The sequence below is a fragment of the Strix aluco genome, chromosome 19 (genome assembly GCF_031877795.1).
Source record: "Strix aluco isolate bStrAlu1 chromosome 19, bStrAlu1.hap1, whole genome shotgun sequence".
Classification (NCBI taxonomy): domain Eukaryota; kingdom Metazoa; phylum Chordata; class Aves; order Strigiformes; family Strigidae; genus Strix; species Strix aluco.
The window spans coordinates 15,344,228-15,369,682 of NC_133949.1; the positions used below are offsets into that span (position 1 = coordinate 15,344,228).

Genomic DNA, 25,455 nt, shown 5'->3' on the forward strand with positions numbered 1-25,455 from the left:
AGAAACAGGCTCCCAAGTTTCACTTTTCAACACACAAGTGTGACAAAAGGGATGTCCTGAGTCCAGAGTAAATGAATTCCACAAATATATGTTTCAACAGCCTTGGTACCAGTGCTCAGACTAAGGCTTTCTAATAAGTAATTCATCACAAAAATACACCCCGTTTTCAGCTGGAAGTAAAAGGAACCCCAGGAGATTTGAAGCTTGACCTTTCTGCATCTGTTGAAAAGCCATCAGCATCTTATCTCACCTGCTTATCTCACTGAGCTCCCTTCCCAACCCCACATCGCAAGAGGTCAGGAAATGAAGGCTCTTAGTCATCACAGCTTGATTAAGACAGCTTAAAATTCGAGCTTTAATTGAAATGGAAAGAAACATTCCAAGAGGATATATGTTTTATAGATTTAGCCAAGTTACCAAATTTAGTTTTCATCGGATGTTATTGCAAACATAAACATTAAACCATAAGCACCGAATAGGAGAGAACTCAAAAAAAAAAAATATAACCATACCATATCAGAAGGGATTGGACCAAATGCTTTTGTAGGCAGCTATCCAAATGTGTGATGGACTGACATGTTAGCTCATAGGATGTAAGAACATCCTTGAATCCACCTGAAAAAACTTCTGAGGACTGACTACATCAACATTTTCCTGGCAAATACCTTCTCTGCCAGCAATAAATCCCAGCTCAATACATATCTAAAATGATATACATTAGAGGGCAGGTGTTTAAGAGTATTAAGTCAGCTTAAATTACTTGAGCAAAATTTTAAATATGTAATAGAAATCTAAAAAAGGAGCAAAAAAAATTGAGAACACCACTGCAATATTAATGCCAAGTTGTTACTTTTTTTTTTTTTCAAACAGATCTGTACAGCAACATAGTGAAGAATGCAGTGATCACAATTCAAACCAGACAGCAACCTATGGGAATACTAAACCTGTGTACAGCAGAGCTGAAACACTCCCAGCATTCAGAAGCTCCATGTCGGCTACCCTAACGCACTCCAAACCAGTTCTACCTACATAGGGCATTTTGGTGTGAAAAAGTTTCTGTAAAGTTCCCTTTGTTTCCAGTGTTTTTCTTGTACAAAATATTACAATGTTTTTTTATATATATTTACAGACTTGCACAGCTAGAAAAATATAAACTACAATTGGGCTTGGCAATCAGTTCTTTTCTTTAAATACATGACGTCTCAGAGCAAACGCTGTAGTGGTAACACATCCTGCACCTCAAGCACCTGCGCAGAGCAGCTTCTTCCTTACGCGTATCGAGCCTAAAAAAACCACGACTGCAGTGAGACATGTGCCACAGTAAGTGCAACGAATGCAATTCGTCTGCCTCCTGGCATAAGGAAGACACAAGATGAATGTTGTTTGTGCAGGTTAGTGGCACAATATAGAAAAATCCATAACCGAACACTAAATTCCTTAATAACATTCATTACTTTCATAGGTAGAGCCTGTTAAAAAAGGACAGCCAGTGTAACTTTTAGGACAAGCAGACATTAAGTTCACGGGGCATTATACATCTTGAACAAAAATGCAACCACAGTTAACGTTTCAGGGGCATCTGCCAGCTTCAAGCAAGCCCCAAGGTTTTAAGGTTTTTTCCATTCAACTTTCGAGTAGAGGCCAGGGAGGATTTTTTGCTTTAAAGCTACAGTATCTGTCATTATGGCTTTTAACACCCCGCCTTTCACTGAGAGGAGGTACGCGTTTCTAGTGAAATGGTAACAGCTGAGCAAAACTAGTTTCAGTGGACCACAAAATGCCACAAACAGATCTTCTCATGAGAGGTTGCCAAGCCAAATTGTAATAGTGCAAAACAAGATTTCTTCTTGTGTTTTTCCTCTGCAGAAAGAGCTGTCGAGGCATCTAGGACATTGCTAGTAGTCAAGCCACTGAGCAAACCCTCTTTCCACCAGAGTTCTGTTTATTGACACCACCTAAAGGGAGGTAAAAAAGTAGATAGGTGAACAAACCACTAGCAAGAATCATCAGCAATTTCCTAATCAACAACAAAAAGTCTGCAGAATCACAAAACCCCAGCAGTGTTGAAAAAGTAGGTATGCCAACATACACACCTCATCTCCCATCAAGTTCCACAGCTGTATCAGTGGCAGACCTGTTGCACTGTCATAGTTTGTGACCTGGAAACACAGAAAAACATTAGTGGGCAGCAATTCTGGTCTGGGTCATGGAGGATGCAAGGCCAGCACCACTGGCTGCGTATCAGATACTCAGTACTTAAAAGTTATGTGTAGGATACTCAGTACTTAAAGTTATGTAGAGGAAGCGTAGCTACGGGCACCGGGCGCTGGGACACCCTGCGGGCAGGTTTGCTCAAATCCTGCCCCCCATCGCTAACAAAAGGGAACACTCCTCCCTCCCCAGCCACACAGCCCGAGCGGTGCTGACGCTACACGAGTAAGTTCTCGCCACTGAGATTTCTCCACCAAAACCCTGCCCAGCAGCCAGGCTCCCAGGCTCTGCCTTTGGTTTTGATTTTAACACGCACAGCGTGCTGCGGGCAGAGAGGGCAACAGCAGCAGTCAAATCAGCAACAAGACTTTTCCCAACAGTTCTCCTGTACCTGCGCCACCAGGACTGCGCCTCTGGTCATCTCACTAACGGCGGCGTCAGCTTCGGATGAAAAGTGATCCTCGTCTTTGGAAAGAAAAGAGCAGGAGAAAACAAATGAGATATTCACAGGCTTTAAAGGCCGGAAGGGACTAAGCTAATCTTGTCTGACCTCCTACGCAAGTTAGGCCAGAGAATCCTCACCTACTGTTGCTGTACACATTTGCTGAAACCAGTCTATTAAGCTAGAGATCACACCAGTATTAGGCCTGCTGTGTTGCTGAAGGGAAAGGATGAAGTGCTTTCTAAAGCCACTAGCTAAGTTAATGTGAACATAAGTGGCTGATGAATTAGGAGGCTTTAAAGACAGAAAAGTATCCTTCTGCAGTACCTCTGAGCTGCCATTAGTATTGTGATCCTTAATAAACTAAGCTCAGGGGCCTCAGGACTGTACTGACCCTGCACAGAGTGAGCTACTGTAAATGGGAGCACAGAGCCCTTGCACAGCCAGCTGGCACCCCAGCAGGGCCAGGCACGCTCTTCACCAGCACTGGCAGCGGAAAACTCGGCCTGCACGGCTTACCTGGGCACTGTGGCTAACTCCACACCTGCAATGCAGCAGGAAACCCTTCTGTCCCAGGCAACAGTTACAATCTACACTGAAAACACTTACGTCCAGTCTGCATTTTGGAGGAAAGTTGCTTATTTCCTACCAAACTGCTGCAAAATGAAGTTCCTCCTTTGTGCTCCCCTCCCTGAGCCCACCTCCAGCAAGCAAACTCCTTCCAACCCCACCACTACTGCAGGAGGTTGGTTACCTTCGGGAACATGCTGCTAAACACTGACTTCTGCTAGAAGCAGCTTAAGCCTTGTCATCCCTCTACAGCCTTGGCAGGGCCTGTACTGCTGGAGTCCTGCCAGCCACAAACCCCTGTGGTGCTGCCTGGCCTGACCCCTAAAGCTCCTACAGCCACCCCCTTCTGCTCCCAGAAGGGCAGCTCTTTGGACACCAACACAGCAGGCATTGCTGACATCTCCAGGAAAAAAAAAAAAACAACAAACCACAAAAAAACCCAGAAAGCATTTCCAGGCAGTGCCTGACATTCTTCCAGTGCTTGGAGGGTAGCCTTTTGAACACAGAACTATACACATCAGTCATTTTAGCTGGAAAATGTCAGAAATTTGTCTAGCAGATTAAAAACTAAGTTTGCATTTACAGCTATTCTATGACAGAATAAGGCAGCGTGGTTACAGCTACTTCACCTACACCCTGCCAGTCCTGCCAACTTGCTGTTTAGGAGAGTAATTCATTCTCTCCTCCGTGCAGGAAAAAGCCCGGACATTTATCATCCTTCCCCTGGAGTCTGACAGGTTATGCTCTCCTAGCACATTTAGAAGAATAAAACACAGCTCTTCCAATCCTCGCTCTAGTCACATCAGAGGCTGCGCTTGCAATAGGAGGGAGAAGGTTTAGACAGAATCATGGCTCGCACTGTTGGCACCCATTTAAACCTGCAGGAGCACCCACGGCATGTCTCGAGAGCGCCATTACCTGGAAGCGGCACCACGTTGTCTAGTAAAACCTCTGCTCCTTGGAAAGGTAGTGATAAAAAATCAGACCTTAAAGAAAAGAGAATCAATCAGAATAAGAACATGGCTTTAAGTACTCGTGTATTCTTTACGGTGACATTGATTAACCAATTGCTCTAACAGGAATTCAGTTTAAAATTGATGACAGTCAACAAACATCAGACTATTCTCCCAGCAATCTAAGCTGCAGCAATAAATAGTCCGATTAGCGTGCCAGGTTGGACTGGGCTCCAAGCAAGAACCACCTCCATAACGGAGGCTGTACTGCCTTCCTTCCACCTCTGGGGCACAGTCAAGTATTTAACGGGCTTGTGCAAGAACACCCTCATCCGATACAGCTCTCCCAGCCCATGGGGCTGGGAAATGGAGAACCCAAATCTTATTCCTAGCTCATCAACAAACTACACGCTGGGGGCTCCTGAAGGCAACCTTTTGCTCAGCTTCCATGCTGAAGTGGCAGAAGTTGCCATTTCCTCTCCCCTCCCCTTCAAACAAAGCCTTGCAAGAGCTTGCTGCGCTCCCAAGGAATCCACGCCCACTGCAGAGACAAACCTTTCTACCATTTCCTGCTCCTGTGGAAAAACCTATAAGCAATTCAAATGAATCGGATGCCTCTGATGAAGATCCAAGCCAGATACGGCCTCAGGCCATGGAAGAGGAGCTAGAGACCTGATTTGTCTGAGTGTGTCGATCTTCACTTTGTCATATCCTCCATAGTCCACGTATCTGAGCTCCACTTCACTGGTCTCTTCGAAGTAGCTAATGACTTGAGCCCGTAACCATGCCCCATCCAGGCCCGGAGCTGCGCAGATAATACCAACTGCAAAACATAAGAGTACAGAGAAGAAAGGCTCAATGTAAGTGGATTTCCAGAAATCAGCACTTGAGGCATTAGTAGGGCTGGGCAGTTAGCTACTGAGAATCAACAGCATTTCTTGTGCTGCCTCCACCTTCTCTCCCCACCACCCATACCCCCGTCAGACAAGGCCTGCAGCCGCGACACAGGAGAGGTGGGTTTCACTCGCAGGTCTGTCTGCCACTACCCTGTTGTTCTACCCAGGCATCCAGCTCCCTCCCAGCCTCTGGTCACCAACAGTGAGCTCTGTCTCCAAAAAGCAAAGCAAGTGCTAATAACCCCTTCCACACGATGCACCCTCCACTTCACACCATGTGCAGACGGTGACACTACAAAGGTCTGGGAGTTCTACACTTGATCAGCAAAAATACACCAGGTGCCAAGTTGATTGGAAATAACCTGAGATGGACTTTATCTCATTCTGAATTTCAACGTGCAACTAGGTGTCTGGGGAGGTACTCCAGGGATGAGTGGGGTAAGGAAAAATAGAGCAACATCTGTATTCTGGCAGCAGCTTAAAAAAGATGAAATGACAAATGAACTATCACATTCTCATCCACTGGGAAACTTCCCAAGCCTAGCTCAGGGGCATCAGGCTTTCACATGACCCTAGAAGTTTCTCAACTGAACAATTTGTGAGTGACCAAGATACTTGCCTTCTACTGGAGTTGGCAGGGTTGGAATTTCAGGTTGAGAATAGCAGGCATACATCTGCTGGTCGAGGCTACGCAGGACGTGGAAAGTGGGGTGCGTATGCTGCTGGAGAAACATGTGTCCTGCATCCACTTGGTTCGCCACGACCACCTCTACAGTGACTCCATCTGGGAGGAACAGCTGTCACGGAGGAGAGGAATTCTCATTAGTGGTCAGTACGACATGAGCTTCATTCACAGCAACTCCACGTTCCGCCAGCAACTCCCGAGGCTTACAGCCACAGGTGGAAAGCCCTGGCACTCCGGTATTTCACTTCCAAAGGTGCTTTGGATCAGGAGTAGAAAGCCACTCGCTGTTACTCCATGCTGTTCTAAAGGAAATCAGCCTTGGGGTGGGGCCCATCTTGTACACAAAAAAAATCTATCGGCACAGAGCAGCTGTAAGACTTATTTACCCAAGAGATCAGTGAGCAGAGTCAGAAATGATGCAGGTCAAGTCATGCTGCATTATCAACACAACACCACTTGCAAGGATTCCCTGCCCATGGGGTTTTTAAACATCAAGGTAATCTTCACAGGGATTGTCCAAGATTTGTCACTGAGGCTTTATTGCCAAAGTAATTTGCTCTGGCTGCTAGAGAGTCATTGTGTGGGGCAGCTTCCGAGCATTACTGTGCTCAGAATACATCTAAAGTGCCTTTAATTTCCCAGCATAAATTCACTTCTCCAGAACAAAGCACAGAAACACATCCATGGAGACAGTTATGTGCGCATCTACTTCAGAGATTCTAGATGCTCAGTGTAAACAAAGAAACTTTCAAGTACCCATATAGCAAAAGAAGCATGAAAACGTTTCTGGGAAACACTGACTTGAAAACCTCCTTTAAGTGTAATTAAATACTGTAAGGAAGTAAAACATTTTGAGAAGACTAGCTTCAGGATTTAGGGACAATACCTAATGGCAACGGATCAGTGGGGCATTTTGACCTCACAGCAGGTGGCCCTTAAAGCAGAGGGGGCAGACAATCAACTCTGCTGGAGACCCAAGTGTTATCTCCTTCAGCAAACATCTAGTCTCTAGGTAAAAGCCAACCAGGCCAGACTTGCAACTCCATGAGATTAATCCTCTACAGAGGGATCTGGGCAGGCTGGATCCATGGACCAAGGCCCACTGTATGAGATTTAACAAGGTCAAGTGTTGGATCCTGCACTTGGGTCACAACAGCCCCACTCAACGCTACAGGCTTGGGGCAGAGCGGCTGGAAAGCTGCCTCGTGGAAAAGGGCCTGGGGGTGTTGGTCAACAGCCGGCTGGATATGAGCCAGCAGCGTGCCCCAGTGGCCAAGAAGGCCAACAGCATCCTGGCTCGTATCAGAAACAGTGTGGCCAGCAGGGCTCGGGAAGGGATCGTTCCCCTCTACTCAGCCCCGGTGAGGCTGCACCTTGAACACTGTGTTCAGTTTTGGGCCCCTCACTACAAGACAGACACTGAGGTGCTGGAGCGTGTCCAAGGAAGAGCAACGAGGCTGGTGAAGGGCTTAGAGGACAAGTCCTATGAGGAGCGGCTGAGGGAACTGGGGGTGTTTAGTCTGGAGAAGAGGAGGCTGAGGGGACGCCTCATTGCCCTCTACAACTACCTGAAAGGAGGTTGTAGCAAGGTGGGGGTAGGTTCCTTTTCCCAAGTAAAAAGTGATAGGACAAGAGGAAACGGCCTCAAGTTGAGCCAGGGGAGGTTTAGACTGGATACTAAAAAAAAATTTCTTCACTGAAAGTGTTGTCAAGCATTGGAACAGGCTGTCCAGGAAAGTGGTTAAGTCACCATCCCTGGGGGTATTTAAAAGACATGTAGGTATGGCACTTAGGGACTTGGTTTAGTGGTGGACTTGGCAGTGTTAGGTTAATAGTTGGCTTGATGATTTTAAAGGTCTTTTCCAACTTAAATGATTCGACGATTCTACATTTGTCAGCTCAGGCAGAATGCAAACAGTAGTGAAAGAACAGGTAGATAAATCTGATCTGTAACAGTTACCTAAGCTGGACAACAGATGGCCCCACAAAATCAAGTTGTTTCTGAGGGCATCTGTGAACCCGCTACACTGATATAATGTACTAAGATGAGATGACCAACAGCAGCCTTCCACCCTGACAACAGCGTGGCCAGCGAGCTGGGACTTACCCAGGCAGTCATAAGGAGGGAATGAAGTGTCAGCGGTGTTGGTGGAGGTAGAGCGTAGATGTTGGTGAGACACAGCTCTTTGAACTTCCTGCCAATCAGGCTCAGTACTTTTTCTACTTGATGTGGGGAGCCTGGAAGACAAAAAGCACTGTAGAGAAAGTCTGTAGCACAGATATGCTGAGGACACCTCCACCCCACCCCGTGAAGCAGGATAACTACCAGAAGCCCTCTGCGCTACCTCAACAATTTAAATTTTAATAGATTGGCCATGTAACCTGGTATCAGACCAACATGAACAACTCGGATCTCCAGGCCCCAGTGTGAATCCAATTCACTGGCAGATATTTTTCAGCCACAATTAAGCTAACACCCTTCACAGTCAAGGCCGCCTTTGCTGATACACATCACACAGCTGATCCTGCCTGAGGTGATCCTGCAGAAGTTGTTGGTTAAACTACAGCAGCCGAAGGTGTTAAATGCATTCTCACCTCTGGAACAGAGGGTTCATGTGCCAGGGCACAGCTGACTTGGTATATACCTCTACTGTAACAGCACTGACCAGAAAACTTTTGTAAAGCGCTGGACTCACAAAACCACTAAATCTCTTTAAATTCCTTGCCCATCTAATTAAGGCCCCCAAGCTACATATTAGACCATGAATAAAGAGACATTCCACTTGCCTTCGATGTGACAGACTTGGGAGTCACGGAAATAAGGTAGTGTTGAGACATAAATTTTGGCACCAGATGCTTGCCTCAAGAAGCTCATAAATCTTCCTTGTTTGCCAATCAAGCGGCCGACTAATTTCTTTATGAAAGGGACAAGAAAACAACAGTCAGGAAAAGAAACACAGCCCAAACAACACTGTTCTCTGTGGCTTATTTCACCCACATCCCCAGTTCCTATAGCACAGGGCCAGACAGGATAAATATATGACAATGCTGGACCAGTGCAGAGTTCCGCTGGTCTGTGATAAGCCACGGTAGATACAGATCAGTAAGCGCAGCTCATTTTGATAGATCCATCTTTGTATCTTGTAGAATGACACAAAGACACGATAGGACAAAACCAGGCCTGGTAAAGGCTAGTGTCTTCCCACAGTCAAGTCACATCCTCTCCCAATCTCCCACAATTTTTTTTTTTTAAGTGTGCTACACACATTTTTCATTGATATATGAAACACTAAGTTTTAGCAATTTTTAAACAGGCTAATTAGATTAGAAAGGGAGTAGACAAAATCACAGGAGCGTAAACCAGGCTATCGTGCCCATTGGGGACTACAGGGTCCCTGGACTGCTGTGCAGGGTGGTGAAGGGATGTCTGTGCAAGCTCTGCTGCTTCTGCTCTTCCACTGGCACCAGCCACCACTTACAGTCTGAGACCAGATACCAGAGCAGAAGTGTTGGGCCCAAGTCAGTATGGATAATCCTACACAGTGCAAAGTTACCTACTTTAAGAAAAGTGACAGCCCTGTCTTCACTAACCACTGAAAACCATTTTTCTGCTGCAGAACTGCTTCCCTAGCCTGTGTTCTACTGATCCGTTACAGTGTGTTAGATGTCTTCACTGGGGTCACAGCACCCTAGCACTGAGGCAGCACGCTGATCCTGCTGGGAGCTGCTGTCTCACGTTACTGGCTGCCAGTATTCAGGTCTGTCAAGAAGCAGAACTGCAAGAGCAATGCTGTGCAGGACAGCCACACGTGATTTAGCATATACAAAGCAGGGACAAAGGTATGAATGCAGGCTCTCAACCCAAAAGAAAGCTCACTGTAAAGTCAGAGATACAACAGCTCCACAGAACAGCTCAGATGAGCGTTCAGCTTGTGAGGAAGGGTTTGGACAGGCAGTTGAAACATAACCCTCCTACACAGGGGAAAGAAAAAAAAATTCATCACCTGCTCTTAATAACTGTGTACCCTCAAAGCCGCCTGAATGCTTTCAAAGCATCACACTAACAGACTGGGGTGTAAGATAATGGGGAATAATGAGCCCAACAACCGTTACCCTGGGTGTAGCCCTGACATGCCTCTTGTTTACAGCTGTGTACTGGCTCTTCACTCCTGTTGAGTCCTAATGGGAGCTAAATACTTAAATCCTCGTTGATTTGTCACTGATCTCCCTGGGATGGCACTGAGCCAGTACCAGGCTGGAAGAACCAGAAGATGGCTACGTAGGGCAGGGCAGGGTGTGTGAGCAGGCCAGCAGCTGGTTACCTTTGGGACCTCTATTTCCCAGATAATGAAGTCAGACTTGCTGGATTCTCCTCCTAGCTTAGAGTTCTGGCGAGTCACTGTCTTCCTCATGGCACAGCCACTGTCCACAAAATCCATGTTATTTACATCCGAACCTACAAGACAGGCACATGTGTCAGCATTCAGACAACCCACACGACCCAGCTGCCAGACACGAGGCCATGAAAATACATCATTTCGTAGAGAAGGCACATTGAGCTCTTCCTATGCATTCAGTTGGGATGTTCCTGTATCAGGTTCTCCAGTATTTCAGAAAGGGTAAATCCTGTCACACATAGCCTACTGAAAGTTTCCTTTTATTCCTGGAGAAAAATCTGCACACCTCGGGAATGCAACAGGAGGCCCGAGTTCAGCCGGAGTCCTTCAGACGTGGTGACACCTTACACAGAAGCAGAGACAGGACGCGGTAAGTCAAAGTTACTCGCTCAGTGAGAGCTATGCTAAGCCTCAACACCGAGCTGCTGCTGCAGCAAGGTATTCCGCATTTTCCCCGTGGCTTCACAGGGAGTTCAGCAAGCAGGGAGGGACACACAACCCCTTCACCTGCTCTTTGCACTGACATTACCTTCCTGCCCCACTTCCTGAGTGCCAGGGGTGCCCACTATGAGCTGTGGTAGGGGATTGTCTCTTGCCCAAATTTGTGATATGCTTGAAGAAACAAGGTGCCAAAGCTGAGCTGTGTTTGTTCCCAAACCCTCAGCCAATACCAGGAACATTTCTACTTGGGAAGGGGACAAACTCAAACTCCTCCTGGTCAGATCCCAGATACAGTCAGTATAACACAAGGTTGATCCTTCCTCCAGATTAACGAGCAGAAGCATGAAGATCCTCACTTGCTTGCAAGTATTCAGACCATCCAAGTGCAAGACCAAAGAGAAAAATAAACCCAACAGCTGCTTCACATTTGCCACATCTTAACTAGTAACACAGCACAGATGCCTGGAGAGTCAAAAGCAAACAGTGCAGCTGTTTGCCACAGACTTCCTAGACAAGGATGAGGATTTCAGTCTCACAGCCTGGGTGTGAAGGTCAGCTGTACGACCTCTTGGCCACATTATCAACGTTACCTGCTATAGCCCCTTTCCCCACCCTTCAGCTGCCTCAGCGTGGAGCTTTCAGCCCCTAACACCAGGCTCCACAACGCATTCTTGTACCTTCTTGTCACACCAGCATTCACAACAAGGCAAAACCATTTTCTTCCTATGGTTGCTCTCACTAGCGAAAATGTTTTGTGGGTTTAATCCTCAGTTGTTGGCAAACTCAGTCTCCGAGTCTTACAACAAGCAGCATTCCAACTACTTTGTAGCAATTACAAAAGACATCCTGTCATTAAGGGCTGTTGGCACCACAGGATCCTATAAAGGATTTTAACATCCATCCCCAAGGTCACACAGGTTAACATTTGCTCAAACAGCTCTGTATTCTGCCAGGCACACATCATCCAGGATGTAGAAGGCAAAAGCAACACAGAGACAGATGGGGGAACTCCATGAATATTGCTCCCTGTTGGGATTTCTTGGCATGCACCTACCCTTCCAAGCAAAAAGGCTTCAGGGTAATTGGTCTGAAACCAACTGATTTTATCACAACTCATCAGAGCAGTTCCCTGGTTCATCCAGCAGCACCTCAGAAACCTGCCTTACAGCTTCCTTTCAGCAGCAGTCCATAAACACAGACAAGAACCCAGCGCTCACTAGAGGCGACCCGAACTGAAGCAGAAACCTTTGGTATTAGCAGGTCCCAAACCAGCAGCCTGGCCTGCATCCACAGTCCACCTCACTCCAGCACAGGCTTAGCTTTAGACAATAAGCTTTGCGCTGAAAGGGGACCGGCCTGTTCACCCCTTTGCAGTATACCCTGAAGATCACCCAGCCAACACTGGATCCTAGAGATGGGAATTCTGAGAGCAAACGCATGCCTACCTGCACGTGAGGGCTAAATGTTCATCTGCTGGTAAGTTAAACATGAAGAGGATTTATCTGAACATGTTCTGAAGCAGAAGGGTTACAGCACATAAAATGCCTGTTCACCACGTTTTTGCAGGAGGATTTTTCAAATCCCTTACCTGCCGAGTGATCTCCATCTGTCCCTGCTGCCCTGCTACACTCATAATGCGAGTCTGGACCATCCTCTTTCAATATCCCATTACTGTATGGCACTTCGCTGTCTTCAAGTAGTTTCAGAGTAGGGTTTTTTTCACTTGGTGCCGAGCTCTGCTCAGCAGACGTGCCTTGGGTTGCAGATACGCTCAGTGAGTCCGAATGCTGGCCTGCTACGGCAGACAGCACTGTGTTCTGCAGTGGGTCCTCCACGCTTGTCCCACCTTCAAACATGTAAGTGCTGCACCCAGAGTCCTCCATAACCAAAGGCGACCTTCCCAGTGACCCTCCATGGCTTTCCACAGGAGTCCGATTGACGCCGTGGGACTCGCTGCACACGCGGTTCTTCATCCGACAGTCTTTTGTGTCTCCCTGAAGAGGGCCGGATAAACGGCCATGTGTTAAACAGCTGGACTCTGTCACACTCGGATCCAGTTCCTCTGTCTGCGGGGACGTCAGTACCACAGCGTCACTCCTCGCAGCAGTGTTCTCGTCGGCTGGCGAAGCTTCCCCCGCAAGCATCTGATCAGAGGAAACAACACTTGCTGTCTCCAGAGGTCTCTCGCCTCGGCTGGCAGCGGCCTGGCAGATCCAAGTGGACACATCACTTGCAGAACCAGACAGCACTTCCTCAGTTGCTGCCAAAATGACCTTGGAAATTATCTGTATTGCTACTTGCTCAATTTTCTCAACTTCTTCCTTGTCCAAACTGACTCCTCCAATCTCCTCTCTTTCCAATTCATCTCCTTCTGGCTGCGAGTCCTCCCGACACACAGGTACAGTACTGGCAATGGACTCTGCTGCCTCTTTTTCCCTGGACTGTTCCAGACAGGCAGACTCCAAACTATCCGGTAACACGCTCACTGCAGAATCCTTGTGACTTGATACAACTTCAACTTCATTATTCAGAAAGGCTTGTGAGGTATTGGCTTCCTTCTTCAATCCCAAGCAAAGGGCTGTCACGGAGCCAGTATCCGACAGCACAATTTCTGACACCTGGCTTTCCTTAGCGGGCTTAAATGAAGAATCATCTGACTGCTCTGCATTGCTGATCCCCTCCGTGACTCCCAGAGACTCTTGTGTCAGTGATGCTGATGGCCACTGATCTTGGTTGGCACTGGAGCTTGAATCCTGTTTAAGGCTCCCTGCAGCACTGCCACGACACTCTGTGCTCTTGGAGATCAGAGGGAGAGAAACACAAGCAGGGACACTGCTTTCATCTTGAGATGCGATTGTTTCTAGTTTTTCACTGTCGTCCTCAAGAGTGCTGGGCTGAACTGTTGTTACTGACAGGTCTAGAAGGTCCTGTGAGAGATCTAGCCTCTCGTGAGTTTGCAACAGAAGAGAGGGCGTCATCAACCCTGCTGACAGCAGGGAGGTCGAGCTTTCAATCTCTGGGCATTGCTCTTCCCATGAGAGAGACAGTCTTTGAGGAACACATACTTCTGTTTTGGGTGATGAATTGTTCTCTAGCACTTCTTCTTCAATGGCTATTGCCTGCTTGTTGTGATAGCTTGCATGCTTTTTCCTATGGGCAAAGATCCACCAGCAGCCAAGAAGTGCCAGCACTCCCGGTATGGCATATGGGATGAAACTGCGGAAGCGTAAAGCCATTTTTGCAGAGCCTCAGCAATTATACCTAGAAGGAGAAACAGAAACCACGTTAAAGTAGTCACAGGGAAAGTAACAGGAAGGCTAAAGTTTCATAAATGCCTTGAGGTATTTCTATTAGTGTGAACAGGCTTGTTTTCCAGGAACTCTTTAAATTCACATCTCTGCTCTACCAGCAGAGCACAGAACAAGATCCTTACTTGACTAGGGGTATCTGGACATTTCTCACCATTATACTCATCGAGTTCACCTTCGTCCTCCTGCCTCCCCTTGGCAGGTCAGTACTACACCCAAGGACAGCTTCCAGCAAGTTCCTCCAGCATCAGGCTGGGTTCACACACAGCTGCACCACAAGACACAGGCTCGGCACACTGCAGGTCTGCCCAGGACTCTGCTTGAAAGGCAGCATCACGCTCCTGAGAGTTTCGTAGGCTGACAACACGCACTCCTCTCAAGCATCACAACCCGCTGAAGGTGAAGTGCTTCGCAAACGTTCTCATCCACAGCACTGCAGGAGGCTGGCGTGCGGGCACACGACAGAAGTCTGTGCTAAGGAGGAGCAAAACAGCAACACCCAGCTACTCCATTTACTTCTACGCACACAGTGTAGGAATTCCTAAACAAAGAGCAACTACAGCCTGATGAAGCACGTGTCTCCCAGTAATCAGAAGTCTCTCTAAAAGGTTTTGTAGTAGTGAAGATGGGAAATATCCTATAATACCCTATAATAGCAGTATTTTTCTAGCAAAAGCAGCCTGGATAGAGACACTCCTACTTAGGAACCCAGCTCCAAAGTTTGTTCTGAATCTAAATTGACTACATTGACAGCTGCTACTCCTCTGCCTTTCTAGATCTGAAAGCTGTCTCTCACTCTAGAACGTGTGGGAGCCCTTCCCCACCTGGACACCAAGACTCACGTCCCAGTCGTGCTCCTCCATTTACAACCTCTCCCGGGTTACACAAGGCAGGGCTCACATGTCTTTCCTTTTCCTTAAGGAAAGCTTGCAGCCGGGACACAAAGCCAAACAGGTACCCACATCCCCAAAACAGCCTTGCTGCAAAGCACTTACAGTTTATATTTTCACTGAGCAGGAATTAAAGCAAACCATGACATGTCTGACAATGTTTACACATGACTTTTCTCCAAACAAGCCTCAAACCTTTTGCCAATGAGCAACAAAAATAAAGATTGTTTTCAGGAGATAGCAAAGTCCTAGAAATGAGAACCACCGACTGGAAAAAGAGTATTTTCTAGTTCCTCTTTAGAAGTATGATATTTCTTAGACAAGAGAAGACAATCAAAGTCAGTCTTTTAACTCTGCTTAGTCTGTCTCAAACAGAAAAAAGCTTTTATCATCAGAGCAAGCGTTCCGACCACGGCTTCCAAACACACTCCTTCGGGGCCTCGATTTGAGGAGCTGATTACATTTAGCCGAGGGACAAAACCATGCCTCCCTCAGGCTCAAACCGAGCATCCAAGCCTCAGATATTTAATATTCGCTCCAGATTTCTCACCTCCTCCAGCCACATCCTCCCATCCCACAGGAGCAAACACATAACTCTATCCAAGCTCGCTCAAACGCCAGCCTTGCTTCCGTACTGTTTGCTGCAGAGTCCTAACGACTGAGGTGAGTAAATAAATGAATGGCAAAAATGGGGACTAGAAAATTTCTTGCTCAGTCCCAAATCAAAGGTCAGCTGCAGACACGATTTCAGAAACCCAGGAACAAGTTCATTGAACATTCCTATCTTCTAAATCCAAGTTACTTCCAGCTGGCTTTATACAGTCAGGTAACAGGGACTGCTGCTGAGGATGAACTTTTGGTTAACAGCAACATCTGAGTTTGGTTTTTGGAACATGGTAAATGGAAAGGGTGAAGTCTGTACATTCTCAAGACAAAAGGTTCACATTTATGCTCTCCAGCACAATGGCACATTGTGAGCCACTGCAAGTGCTCATCTGCTGTCCGCTTAAGTTGTTATAATTAATGCAGAACCACCCTACAAGCTGGCTCACAGGCTTACCACAAACTCAAATTAAAGTAGCTCACATAAGTCCATTCCCAGCAAGCTTTCCTGATTAAACAGACAGCCCTATTATTATCTGATTCCCTATTAAGTTGCACCAACTGCACAAACAATAGTCCCACACAGTTCTGTAGCGCAGGAAGACAGCAGCAGGATGCCCCACAGAGGGACAGCCCTGTCCTGAAGCCTGGCAGACAAACAGTTCTAAGAGTCATTTTAAACATTAATATCATTTAAGATGAAGGTCTTTAGTCTTCTGTGGTATTTAGATCAGTGGGAACTGGTGGATTAGCTGACTACTCCTTGCAAAGCTCATTTAATTTCATGTTTTTAATTTGACTAGTTGTAGCAAGAGCTGCATTATACTATCAGTGATCATGTTAAATGGGAATTCCACATCCTTCCGTCAACTAGGAAGGAATAAAAGGCAGTGGCTCTGCACAAGATGCCAGCAGACACCCGAAGGCACTGGGCTGGCTAGGGGACAGCTAACACCAACAGACATCCCCCCACATAAACACAACAGGAAGACTTCGGTGGCCCAGTTTCGATATGCTGGTCACAATGTCACTTTTTATATAATGCCTGGAAGATGGCTGATTTCTAACCTGCTCAACTGAACGGTTCTAAGATGCAGCACATAATTCTTCAGTTCCTCCACGGGAGAGCTCCTAAAGCCCACATCCATTCCCCAACACGTTTAAGAGCGACAAAACCCTCTCTCCATTGTCAATTTGACAGCCAGTTCAGGACTGCGGGGGCAGTGGGATCATTTAAACACATGGGGGGAGGAAAGCCCGGGATTTTCCTGCCAGCAGCAGAACAGAAAATGGCAACTTGTCAAATCACATGGCCTTCAAGGCTGCCAAACTGGAGGGAGCCTGGCCCAGCAGCCCTTGCACTCTCCGGGCAGGAGGAGCCAGCTGGGGAAGCGCAGCAGCTCCAGAGGCTTTGGACCGGAGACGATCAGCCTGTAAATGCCAGAACCAGTGTGAAGCACTGGACGCCCCAGCGCCGTTTCCCAACGTGCAGGGCCCCACGCAGACCCACACCAAAAATAGTGCAGAGCTCACACACTGTATGCGCTCGCCCCGCGCCACCAGCCACTTCCACTTCCTTCTGGCATGTCAGGAATCCGGTCTAAATGTCACACCTTATATCAAGGCATGGTCAGAGAGCTGCAGCTAGGACACGAGACTTTTCCAACTTGCTAAATAATCCCCACAGTAGGTCAGGATGGGATTAAGACACCAAGGGGAGAGTAAGGGTCAGTCAGCTCTCCAAATCTGTATCCTGACTTGATTTATGGAAAACTCCTGGTAAAGATCAGGGAGACGAGGACAAGAATGAACATACACACTTGCCTACCTTAAAAAAAAAAAGCCAAGGACAGTCAATTTATTCTACTCGTTCACATTAGGGTCCCAAGGCAGTTTTAAGCCACCTTGTTTTTCTAGCCAGGACAAACAACCCTTCAGTATACGCATCCTTATAAGGTTAGAAATGTTTCCAGCACGAGGTTCACACAGAAGCCAGATAATTCATTCTCAAGGTCCAAGAGTTCAGCAAGCACTCCCTCCAGATTTTCAGGGCTTTCTACACACACAGGAAGGTCTGTTCTGGGGGCAAGCTGCTTCAAGTCTCTGCGGGGAGACAAGGACAACTCCCAAGTGACTGAGCCCCCATGCTCTGCAGGGATGTCCCCGACAGCGCTGCCGGTCCCTGCTGCCTCCGCTTCCCTCCTGCCCAGCCCTTGAGAGGTTAATGCTTCCAACACCCAAAAGCTGTGGAAGTCAAGGCTGGAATTAAAGACCGTCCTGAAGGATCACAGAGCAGACAGCTAAATTGGAAATGCAGCTTCAACAGCAAGGCCAGGACGCCTCCCTACAAACCCTATAGTTAGCGATACAGCACTCAGGAAATAAATACTATCTGGGTGAAAGAGAACTGGACAAGGCTGGCACAGTTGAAACTAAATGGGACCACGTGGGCTCTTAAAATTTTCCATGCTAAGAATAACCAGTAGCACATGCTCTGCCTTATAGGAGGCATAAGAACAGGAGTTGACAAAAACCTAAAGAACTGGAGGCCTTACCATTAAGATTAAAATAAGAGAAATTACTGCAGAGAAACAGATATAGCAAGACTTACTTGACCCGCCCTTAGCATAAGGTCTATCTTCATCAAAAGCTGAACTGGCATGTGGCATTGCAATATCTAAACTGCAGCTCCTTTGTTTTTCATACAAAGATAAAGGAGGCAGACAGTCCACAACGGAAGGACCACCTGCTTCTTCCAGGTCCTGCTGAAAAGCCTCTCTGGAACATGGTTCAAACTGGAGAGCAAAGAACTTTCCTGCCCACACAGGTTTGCATCACGGAGGCTGACCTTACAGGGCAGATCTGTGAGGTTGCAGTGGCCTGTGAGCCATCAACATTCCTGATCACCAGGGTGCCACTCGGCCACCAGACCGTGCAGCCTTGCCCACGCTCTTCTCCCAGGCCAGCCTGGTGTACCACCATCAAAACCAGCATCACCCAGAGGGGAGAGCTCAGAAAACATGACTCAGTAGCTACAAGCATCCAAAGACAGGTAGGAGCCAAGCAAGCAGGATCTCAAACTGGATGGCACTTATTTTAAAAAGAAGTGAACCAGTATGTTTCTCTATACTTAAATAATTAAAGCTCAGTGTTCTGCAGCAACTTCTGCTTCAAACACCAGTACTGAAAGACAAGAACAACAGAAGACACCCCTTAAGCAATACCACCTTCTCACAGCCCAGTTACCAGGGGCTACAGAGCTCAAGAAACCGGCTCCTCTGTGAATGAAAACTACTAATGAAGCCACTGCACAATCTTAAAATATTTAAGAACCAACAGTCCTATTTGCAGAGGGATAAATTATGACATAAGTAAGAGGCTGAAAAAGCTGGTTATTGTAGAGCTAAACTAGAGCTCTGGAACAAGAAACACCACCAACACCAGGCTGCCTTTTATCTCTAAGATAAAAACTGCTTTCAGTGTAATCAGCTTCACTGATGTTCCTACAACAGCTCGCTCCCCTCCTTTGCAGCTGAAGCTGCTACACTGATGGCCCAGGCTTTATTAGTATTTCATTTTGCAGTCGCTGCTTCTGTGTATTTTCTCCCACTCAGGAGTCAAGCAGTGGCCCAGCACAGCTCCACCAGTATCACCAGTATCCAGGGCAAAGCAGGACTTGGAACAGCTTCTATTTACACACTCAAAAGCAGAGGTTTCCAGTAAAAGTGTCAGCCTAGCCAAACTGTAGGGGTTTTTTACAAATATTTTGGAAGTCACCAGGAAGCTCATACATATGCCAACACCCCACCAGCAACCCTCACCACCAGCACTGCCTCCTCGATTAACGAGAGGCCCTGAGCTGATCACTCCTGCTATGCAGTGGCACAGGTTACACTTTGTAATTAACATTAACCCTATCAGATTATCAAGCTCCTTACTGCAGTTTATATCTTATTAACTTCCTGCTCCAATCGTTTCATTATTTAGTTTCCTCAACCAAGCCAGTGTCTCCCTGTGAATCCTCCATTACAGAGGAAGGCAGGACCAATTTTTCACTACTTTGCCAGCAAGGCATCTCGGATACAGAAGCAAACTTCAGAAATTGCTTCTGCACCACTTTACCAATACCACCTTTATCATTCTTGGCTATTCCTCAAAATCTGGTGGAGTTGGGTTTTGGGGTTCTTTTTTTGGGGGGGGGGGGGGGGGGTGGGGGTGGTGAGTTTTGGAGTCCACTCCAGAAACAGAGCCAGACCAAATGTTCTGCTTCTTCAAGCTAGCCAAAAAGAGTTTAGCACATGAGCCAGAGGCCACATGACCCTTCTATTATCACCCAGCTTTAAACTGCAGAGAAAGTCCTCCGATTCAGACTAACCCCTCTGTGCACAGGTATCCCCAGCTGGGGAAGGAGCACCACTTTTACAGCCAGGAGGCTAAGACATCAGTTGCTGGGATTCCTTCTGAACAGCCACCTCCTCGATGCACCAGACTCAACTCTTTTTTAAAAGTTTTTCATAGACAACTATAAAGAGTCCTCCATGGTACAGGCAAAGCAGCTTTTATTACCTTTATAAACATATTACAACAGTCTTCCCCAAATCCAGATTTTACCATCTTTCATTCTTTCTGCATTTTCACCCAGGTTGGAGAATAGAACAAATTACTCTCCAGAATTTCAGAAAAAATACATCCAATACTTAGCATTTTGCATTTGTTTCTACACCAATGAAGCTAATAGTGCAGTGTCCACTACAGGTGCAGATTATAAATTAAAATTTAAAAGCATCCAGCTAAGTCAAATGCCTATCAATTTCCACAAAACAGGCATGCACAACACTCAGGAGCAGAGACTAAACTAACCAATATACTCTGCACGCAAGACAAAAAACAGACTTGAATTTTCAAGGAGACAGAACAGTGAGGTTTATATCACAACACACTGATACTGCAGTAAGAGACAGCGAGAAAAGAGGCAACACCGAGACCAAACAGGTATCTGGAGAACAGCATCGAGACCAGCTCATTCGAAGGTTCACTGTGTACAGCAAGAGGACCTTGATAAACAGCTTCTCAAAACAAAAGCTGGGCTAGACTTAAACAGAAAAGCAAAAAGTGTTGTTCAGTTGGAAGCCTTGTGCCCAGAGCTTGGCTTGCGGAGAATAAGCCACAGAAGCACACGGAGGCTATCAGGAATATCAAGCATTTGTGAAAAAGGCACTCTGTATTCACCTGCGCTAGGGAAGAACAGCAAAGGTTTCACTGACAGTCATGTAGACTGAGCAAGCAGGAGGATAACCTGTGTGCATTAACAAGCTTGCTACAAGAAGTTACACAACATACTTGGGACCTAATCAGAGAGACGTGCTTCGCTTTGATCTGTATTACAGTGGCACCTACAAGTCCTCGCCCAAATTACGCTAGGGGCTGTTCTACACAGAAAGGCTTCCCCCAAAGATTGCAGGCTGCCTCCTTTCTGCAAACCTAAGACACAGATTAAGTGACCTTCCTGCAGTCACATCGAGCTGGAGGAAACGCAAGGAACAGAAAATAGGTACTCCAACTCGAGAGATGGGAGCCCATCCTCTTTACCAGGCAGCAAACAGAACACTACACTCCATTCAACTTGAAATATTTTAGGGAAATGACGTGCAAATTTCTTTCCTGCATCCCTGAACAAGAAAAAATTCTTCCTAACCCTGCATTTCAACAAGAAATGGAATACAAGTCCAAGCTCATCACAAAAGAGGTTCCTCTTTAAGGAAGGGGAAACTGCAGGGCCACAGCCCTAAGATTTATGGGGATACACACTCCAACCCTTGTTCCAGAGACTTCAGGTCTCCAAATCACAGATTCCTCCCTATGCAAAGCTGATGCCCCCGATACAAGAGGCATATGCAGATCATGAGCTTTTGCCAGGAACTGCTGCTATTTATACACAGGGAGTCCAAATCAGCTACAGCACATGGCAGGTTTCTCATCCTCATTGCCAGGTGGCAGCAGAGGTCAGAGGCAATCAGGACCTCTTCAGTCCACGAGCAGGGATTTGTTTGCTGAAGAATGATTTTTAGGTGATCTTTTGTGAAGTATTCAACTCTGCTAATAGCAATGTACAGGGCCCATAAATTCAGAATCAGCTTCCAGCCGGGGTACAAACTGCAGGAGCAGCAAAGTTAAACAGAATCCACGTAGTGGACAATAAAAAAACCACAGTAAACCAGCTGAAGTCGGATCATTTGCAAAAAACAGTGAGTGACGTGCAAACATATCACCTTCAGCAATCCCCATGAGAAGCAAACTCAACAGCCTTAGTTTCCAGAAAATATTAAGCACCTGCTGAATAAAATAACTTCTCCCAAGTATCTCAAAGTGGCTGCCCAAAGTTAATAATCACTTCATGAAGTTTAACCAGACATTTACATTAAGAGTTCCACAGAAGCACTGTAGTTAGAAATCAGGAATTATAAAAGGCTAGTCATTAGATCAGAAACATTAAACAATTAAAAGTAATTAATGTTTTTATTACTTCTAGATGTTGCTAAGGGCACCTGGAATACCAGCCACGATCTTGTTAGAGTCTCCCTGGACACTAGAAATACCTTAAATATCTTTTTCACACCAGTTAAGTGCACATGAAAGAGGAGAGCCATAGATAAGTGGGGTATGTCGCTTTTAAAGCATTATGCTCTTCGGATAACTCTACTACTGCGAAAGTATACTCGCTCTCAAATACCCCTGAAGTCAGCCTGCAATGGTTTAAAAATGAACACAAGAGTCTCAACGTAGCAGATCAACTGCTTCTGGCTCTGAACAGCTTTGGCTGCAAGCCTCAAACAAACTCACTCCTGTCACAGTTAACTCCCAGGAGAACCTGCAGGAACTGGGAACCCACGTACCATGGGGGATCTGTACGGCAGGTACCTTCAGCTCACACCCTGGGCAGTGAGGGGAATTCCTCTTGTCTAATTTCAGGCATTGTGGAATGTCTAGGTTAAAGCCAAGGCTTTTGAGGCAGTTGATGATTTTCACTATTAGTATCTCAAAGCATTTCCAGAGATCTTTAAGAAGAAATCTGGTTCCTAGGATGGGTATCTAAACTCAGCACAACTGAGGAGAGCACACCCAAGTAAGAAGCAGCTGCCAGAACACACAACTGGGTTCCTGCAGCAGTGTCCCCGCAGACCCTCCAAACCTAACAATACAATTTGTTTCATGTCTGAGAGCAAACAGCCTGTAGCCCTGTCGTACAAGATACTGTTAGAATCACAGTAAGATTCACCTCCTTAAATCCCCCAGAACTGGTGTTGCATGAGAGCTTTTAAAAGTCCTTCAAGAGCTCAATGAAACACTGAAACACAAGCTGAGGGACTGCCAGATACAGCAAGCAATGCAATAAGCAGGTGGATTAGCAAGCGTGAAGCACAGCTCAAGTTCTACAGGCTTCTTGCTCCTTTTCACTTACTAAAAAGTTGTCATTTCCTTCAGTGCACTTGGCAGCACGTGCAAGCAAACCAAATAATCAAGAACTAAACTATGCCATCAAGGTACATGTAGTGAAGCTGTACTATCCTTGTTCAGAATCACAGGCACACTGAGATTACCAGATGACAGGTACCGTAGTTCAGTGGACGCCTGCACAGCATTTCACCCTTTACACAGGAAGCTCATTAAAGAATGAAGAGGTTAAGTGACTCGAAGCGAGTCACACAGTGACCAGAGGAGCAAGGTCAGCTCGGTTGCTCCGACAGCTCCAGTCCATGTGTTACCGAGGAAAAGCCGTACCCGCCTCACGAGCGGTTGCTCAGGCCATGTGCTCTTCCCAGGCCATGCCCCACACACACGTAGGGCTGTAACTCAGTAGATCATTCACAGGCACAAAGCAAACAGGAGGAAAGTAAAGTTACCATCTCCTGCTACTACTTTACCCAGCAACCCGTTGTTTCCTTTCACCTAAGACAAAGTCCACAGAGGCTCCGATAACTCAGCAGGTGCGAGCACAACCGCCGACCTGACCAGGGCAGCACATCACCCTGGAAACACAGAAAATCAGAATTATTTCCATTCTGCAGCCCCTTACTTTTCTGTAACAGACAGACAGGTCAAGCGCAGCTTTCGTTGCTGTTTCCTACTATTACAGATAATTTTCATGAAAAGGATGCCCTGAGATGCCTGTTCATTTTGTGTTCCCTGCTTCATGGTATAACTTACTAGAGTGCGATAAAGAACTTGGCCAGACATAGATCAAGTTGCTCATTCTGGAATGCGAATAACTTAGATCTCACTTGCTTCAAGGAGAGGGAAGAAGAAAAAAAGAAAAAAAAAGTCAAGTTCTTCTAGGAGAGCAAGTTGCCCATTCTGCAACATGAGTAACTTGGCTCTTACTTGCTTCAAGGAGGGGGAAGGAGAAAAAAAAAAAAAAAGTCAAACAACAAGGATTCTTCCAGGAGAGCATGGCTACTAAAACATTACTTCCTCAGTAGCAATATAATTTAATTCCTTTGCTCCTGACTGTACTCCATGCTGGCTTACAGACAAAAGTCACTGCAATATATGAAAAGTTTGCTAATAACAGTTTTTATCAGCTATTACCATAACATAAGCAAGCCTTGCCATACCAGACATACAGGAGACAACACAAGGCAGCCTTAATCTTTACTACCAGGTCTGCAACACTTATGTCATCTCTCGCTTTCATTTCTAAGCAGCTATAACAGGGTTTGCAGCGGGAATGAATCACATTTAATACCAACTCACACAGCTCCCTCGGCCTGCGCTGCTGCTTCCCTCATGAATGTACTAATTGACTTTGCTATTGTCGAGTGGGAAATAAGTACTAAAACACACACAAAAACACGGAAAACTCGGACTGCCACTCGTTTGGCCCAGAGCCTTCCCGCTCCGCTGCGGCACCGCCGGCCCCTCGCCTGCGGCCGCTCCCCGGGGCCCCGGCCCAAGCCCCGGCGGAGCCACCGCCGCGCCCGCGGGCAGCCCCGCACCCTGCGGACCCGGGGGAGGCGGGGGGGGGGAACGTGTGAACCGGGGGTGACCCCCGGGCCGGGCCCGAGCGCGGCAGCACTGACCTTGGGGCGCAGCAGCACGGCCGGGCGGCGCGGGACCGTTCCCCGAGGAGCGGCGGCCTGCGGGGGGCACGGCGAGGCCAACACCCCCTCAGCCCGGCCCGGGCACGGCGGCACCGCGGCGCTGAGGGGAGCGGCGGGGCTGACAGCCGGGGGCAGCGGGCCCCGCCGCCGCGCGAGGGGCCGGGCGGGGGCCGCCGCGGTACTTACGGCCGGTGCGGTGCCCGGTGCGGGGCCCGGAGCAGGTCCCGGGGCCAGACCCGGTGCCGGTCCCGCCCGCGCCAAACCCACGTGCAGCCCGGCCGGGCCGGGCCATGCAGCGGCTCCCGCCGCCCCGCCCCTCTCGCGCGAGCGCCAAATCCCGCGAGAACCGGCCGCCGCCGCGCCCGCGCGCTGGCTCCCGCCGCCATGGCCTGAGGGGCGGCGCGGGGCGGCCGCCGCGGTGCGTCTGCGAACCGGGTACCGCGATGTGCGCGAGGAGTCCCGGCCGCGCTCGGGACTCGCGGGGACGCGGCGTGAGGCGAGCGGAGCCGCCGAGGCCCAGCTGGGCCTGGTCGCGGCGGCGGGGCCGACTCCTGCGGTGTCCCTCATCCCCGGGCGGGAAGCGGCCCCGCGCCGCGCCAGCGCCGGGAGCTGCGGGAATAGACGGGTTCCCTCATGCCGCGAGCCCCTCCCGGCCCAGCCGGCCGGGCCGCCTCGTCGTGGCGCTTTGCCCCGGGGTTCCTGCGAGGTGGCGAGCTGCCGCCTCTCCCCGGCAGGACCTGCTGTGTCTTCTGCTTCGGCCAGTCCTGGGGGATCTGAGTCACCCCCTCCAAGGGCTGGGGACGGCTCTTTGCTCCTCGTCCCTCTCTGAGTCCGTAAAAGCTGCATCCCCGCTCCCGCTGCGCAGCCCTGCTCTCTGCGGGGATCACCCGGCTCACCTCAGCCCGCAGCCAGAGCTCGTGGTTGTCCCCTAACGCAGCCAGGCGTGCTGGCTCCCGCCGTG

The 25,455-nt window shown here is 48.0% G+C and overlaps 1 protein-coding gene across 5 annotated transcripts; it reads right to left on the bottom strand.

The window, feature by feature from the left end:
• Positions 1-331: 331 nt before the first annotated feature.
• On the bottom strand, positions 332-24,784 carry AKAP1 (A-kinase anchoring protein 1). Of its 5 annotated transcripts, none has more exons than XM_074845158.1 (12): positions 24,474-24,588; positions 23,344-23,423; positions 12,184-13,856; positions 10,080-10,213; positions 8,545-8,671; positions 7,865-7,995; positions 5,692-5,869; positions 4,849-4,999; positions 4,142-4,209; positions 2,603-2,676; positions 2,094-2,159; positions 332-1,955 (listed from the first exon to the last, which is right to left on the bottom strand). In XM_074845158.1, exons 3-12 carry the CDS (start codon positions 13,829-13,831, stop codon positions 1,896-1,898), a joined length of 2,637 nt encoding a protein of 878 aa, XP_074701259.1. In that variant the 5' UTR covers positions 13,832-13,856; positions 23,344-23,423; positions 24,474-24,588; the 3' UTR covers positions 332-1,895. The 5 variants fall into 5 exon arrangements, with proteins under 5 accessions (XP_074701259.1, XP_074701258.1, XP_074701255.1 ...); XM_074845157.1 differs by having other exon boundaries at positions 23,319-23,423; XM_074845154.1 differs by lacking the exons at positions 23,344-23,423; positions 24,474-24,588 and adding an exon at positions 24,681-24,784.
• Positions 24,785-25,455: the final 671 nt, after the last annotated feature.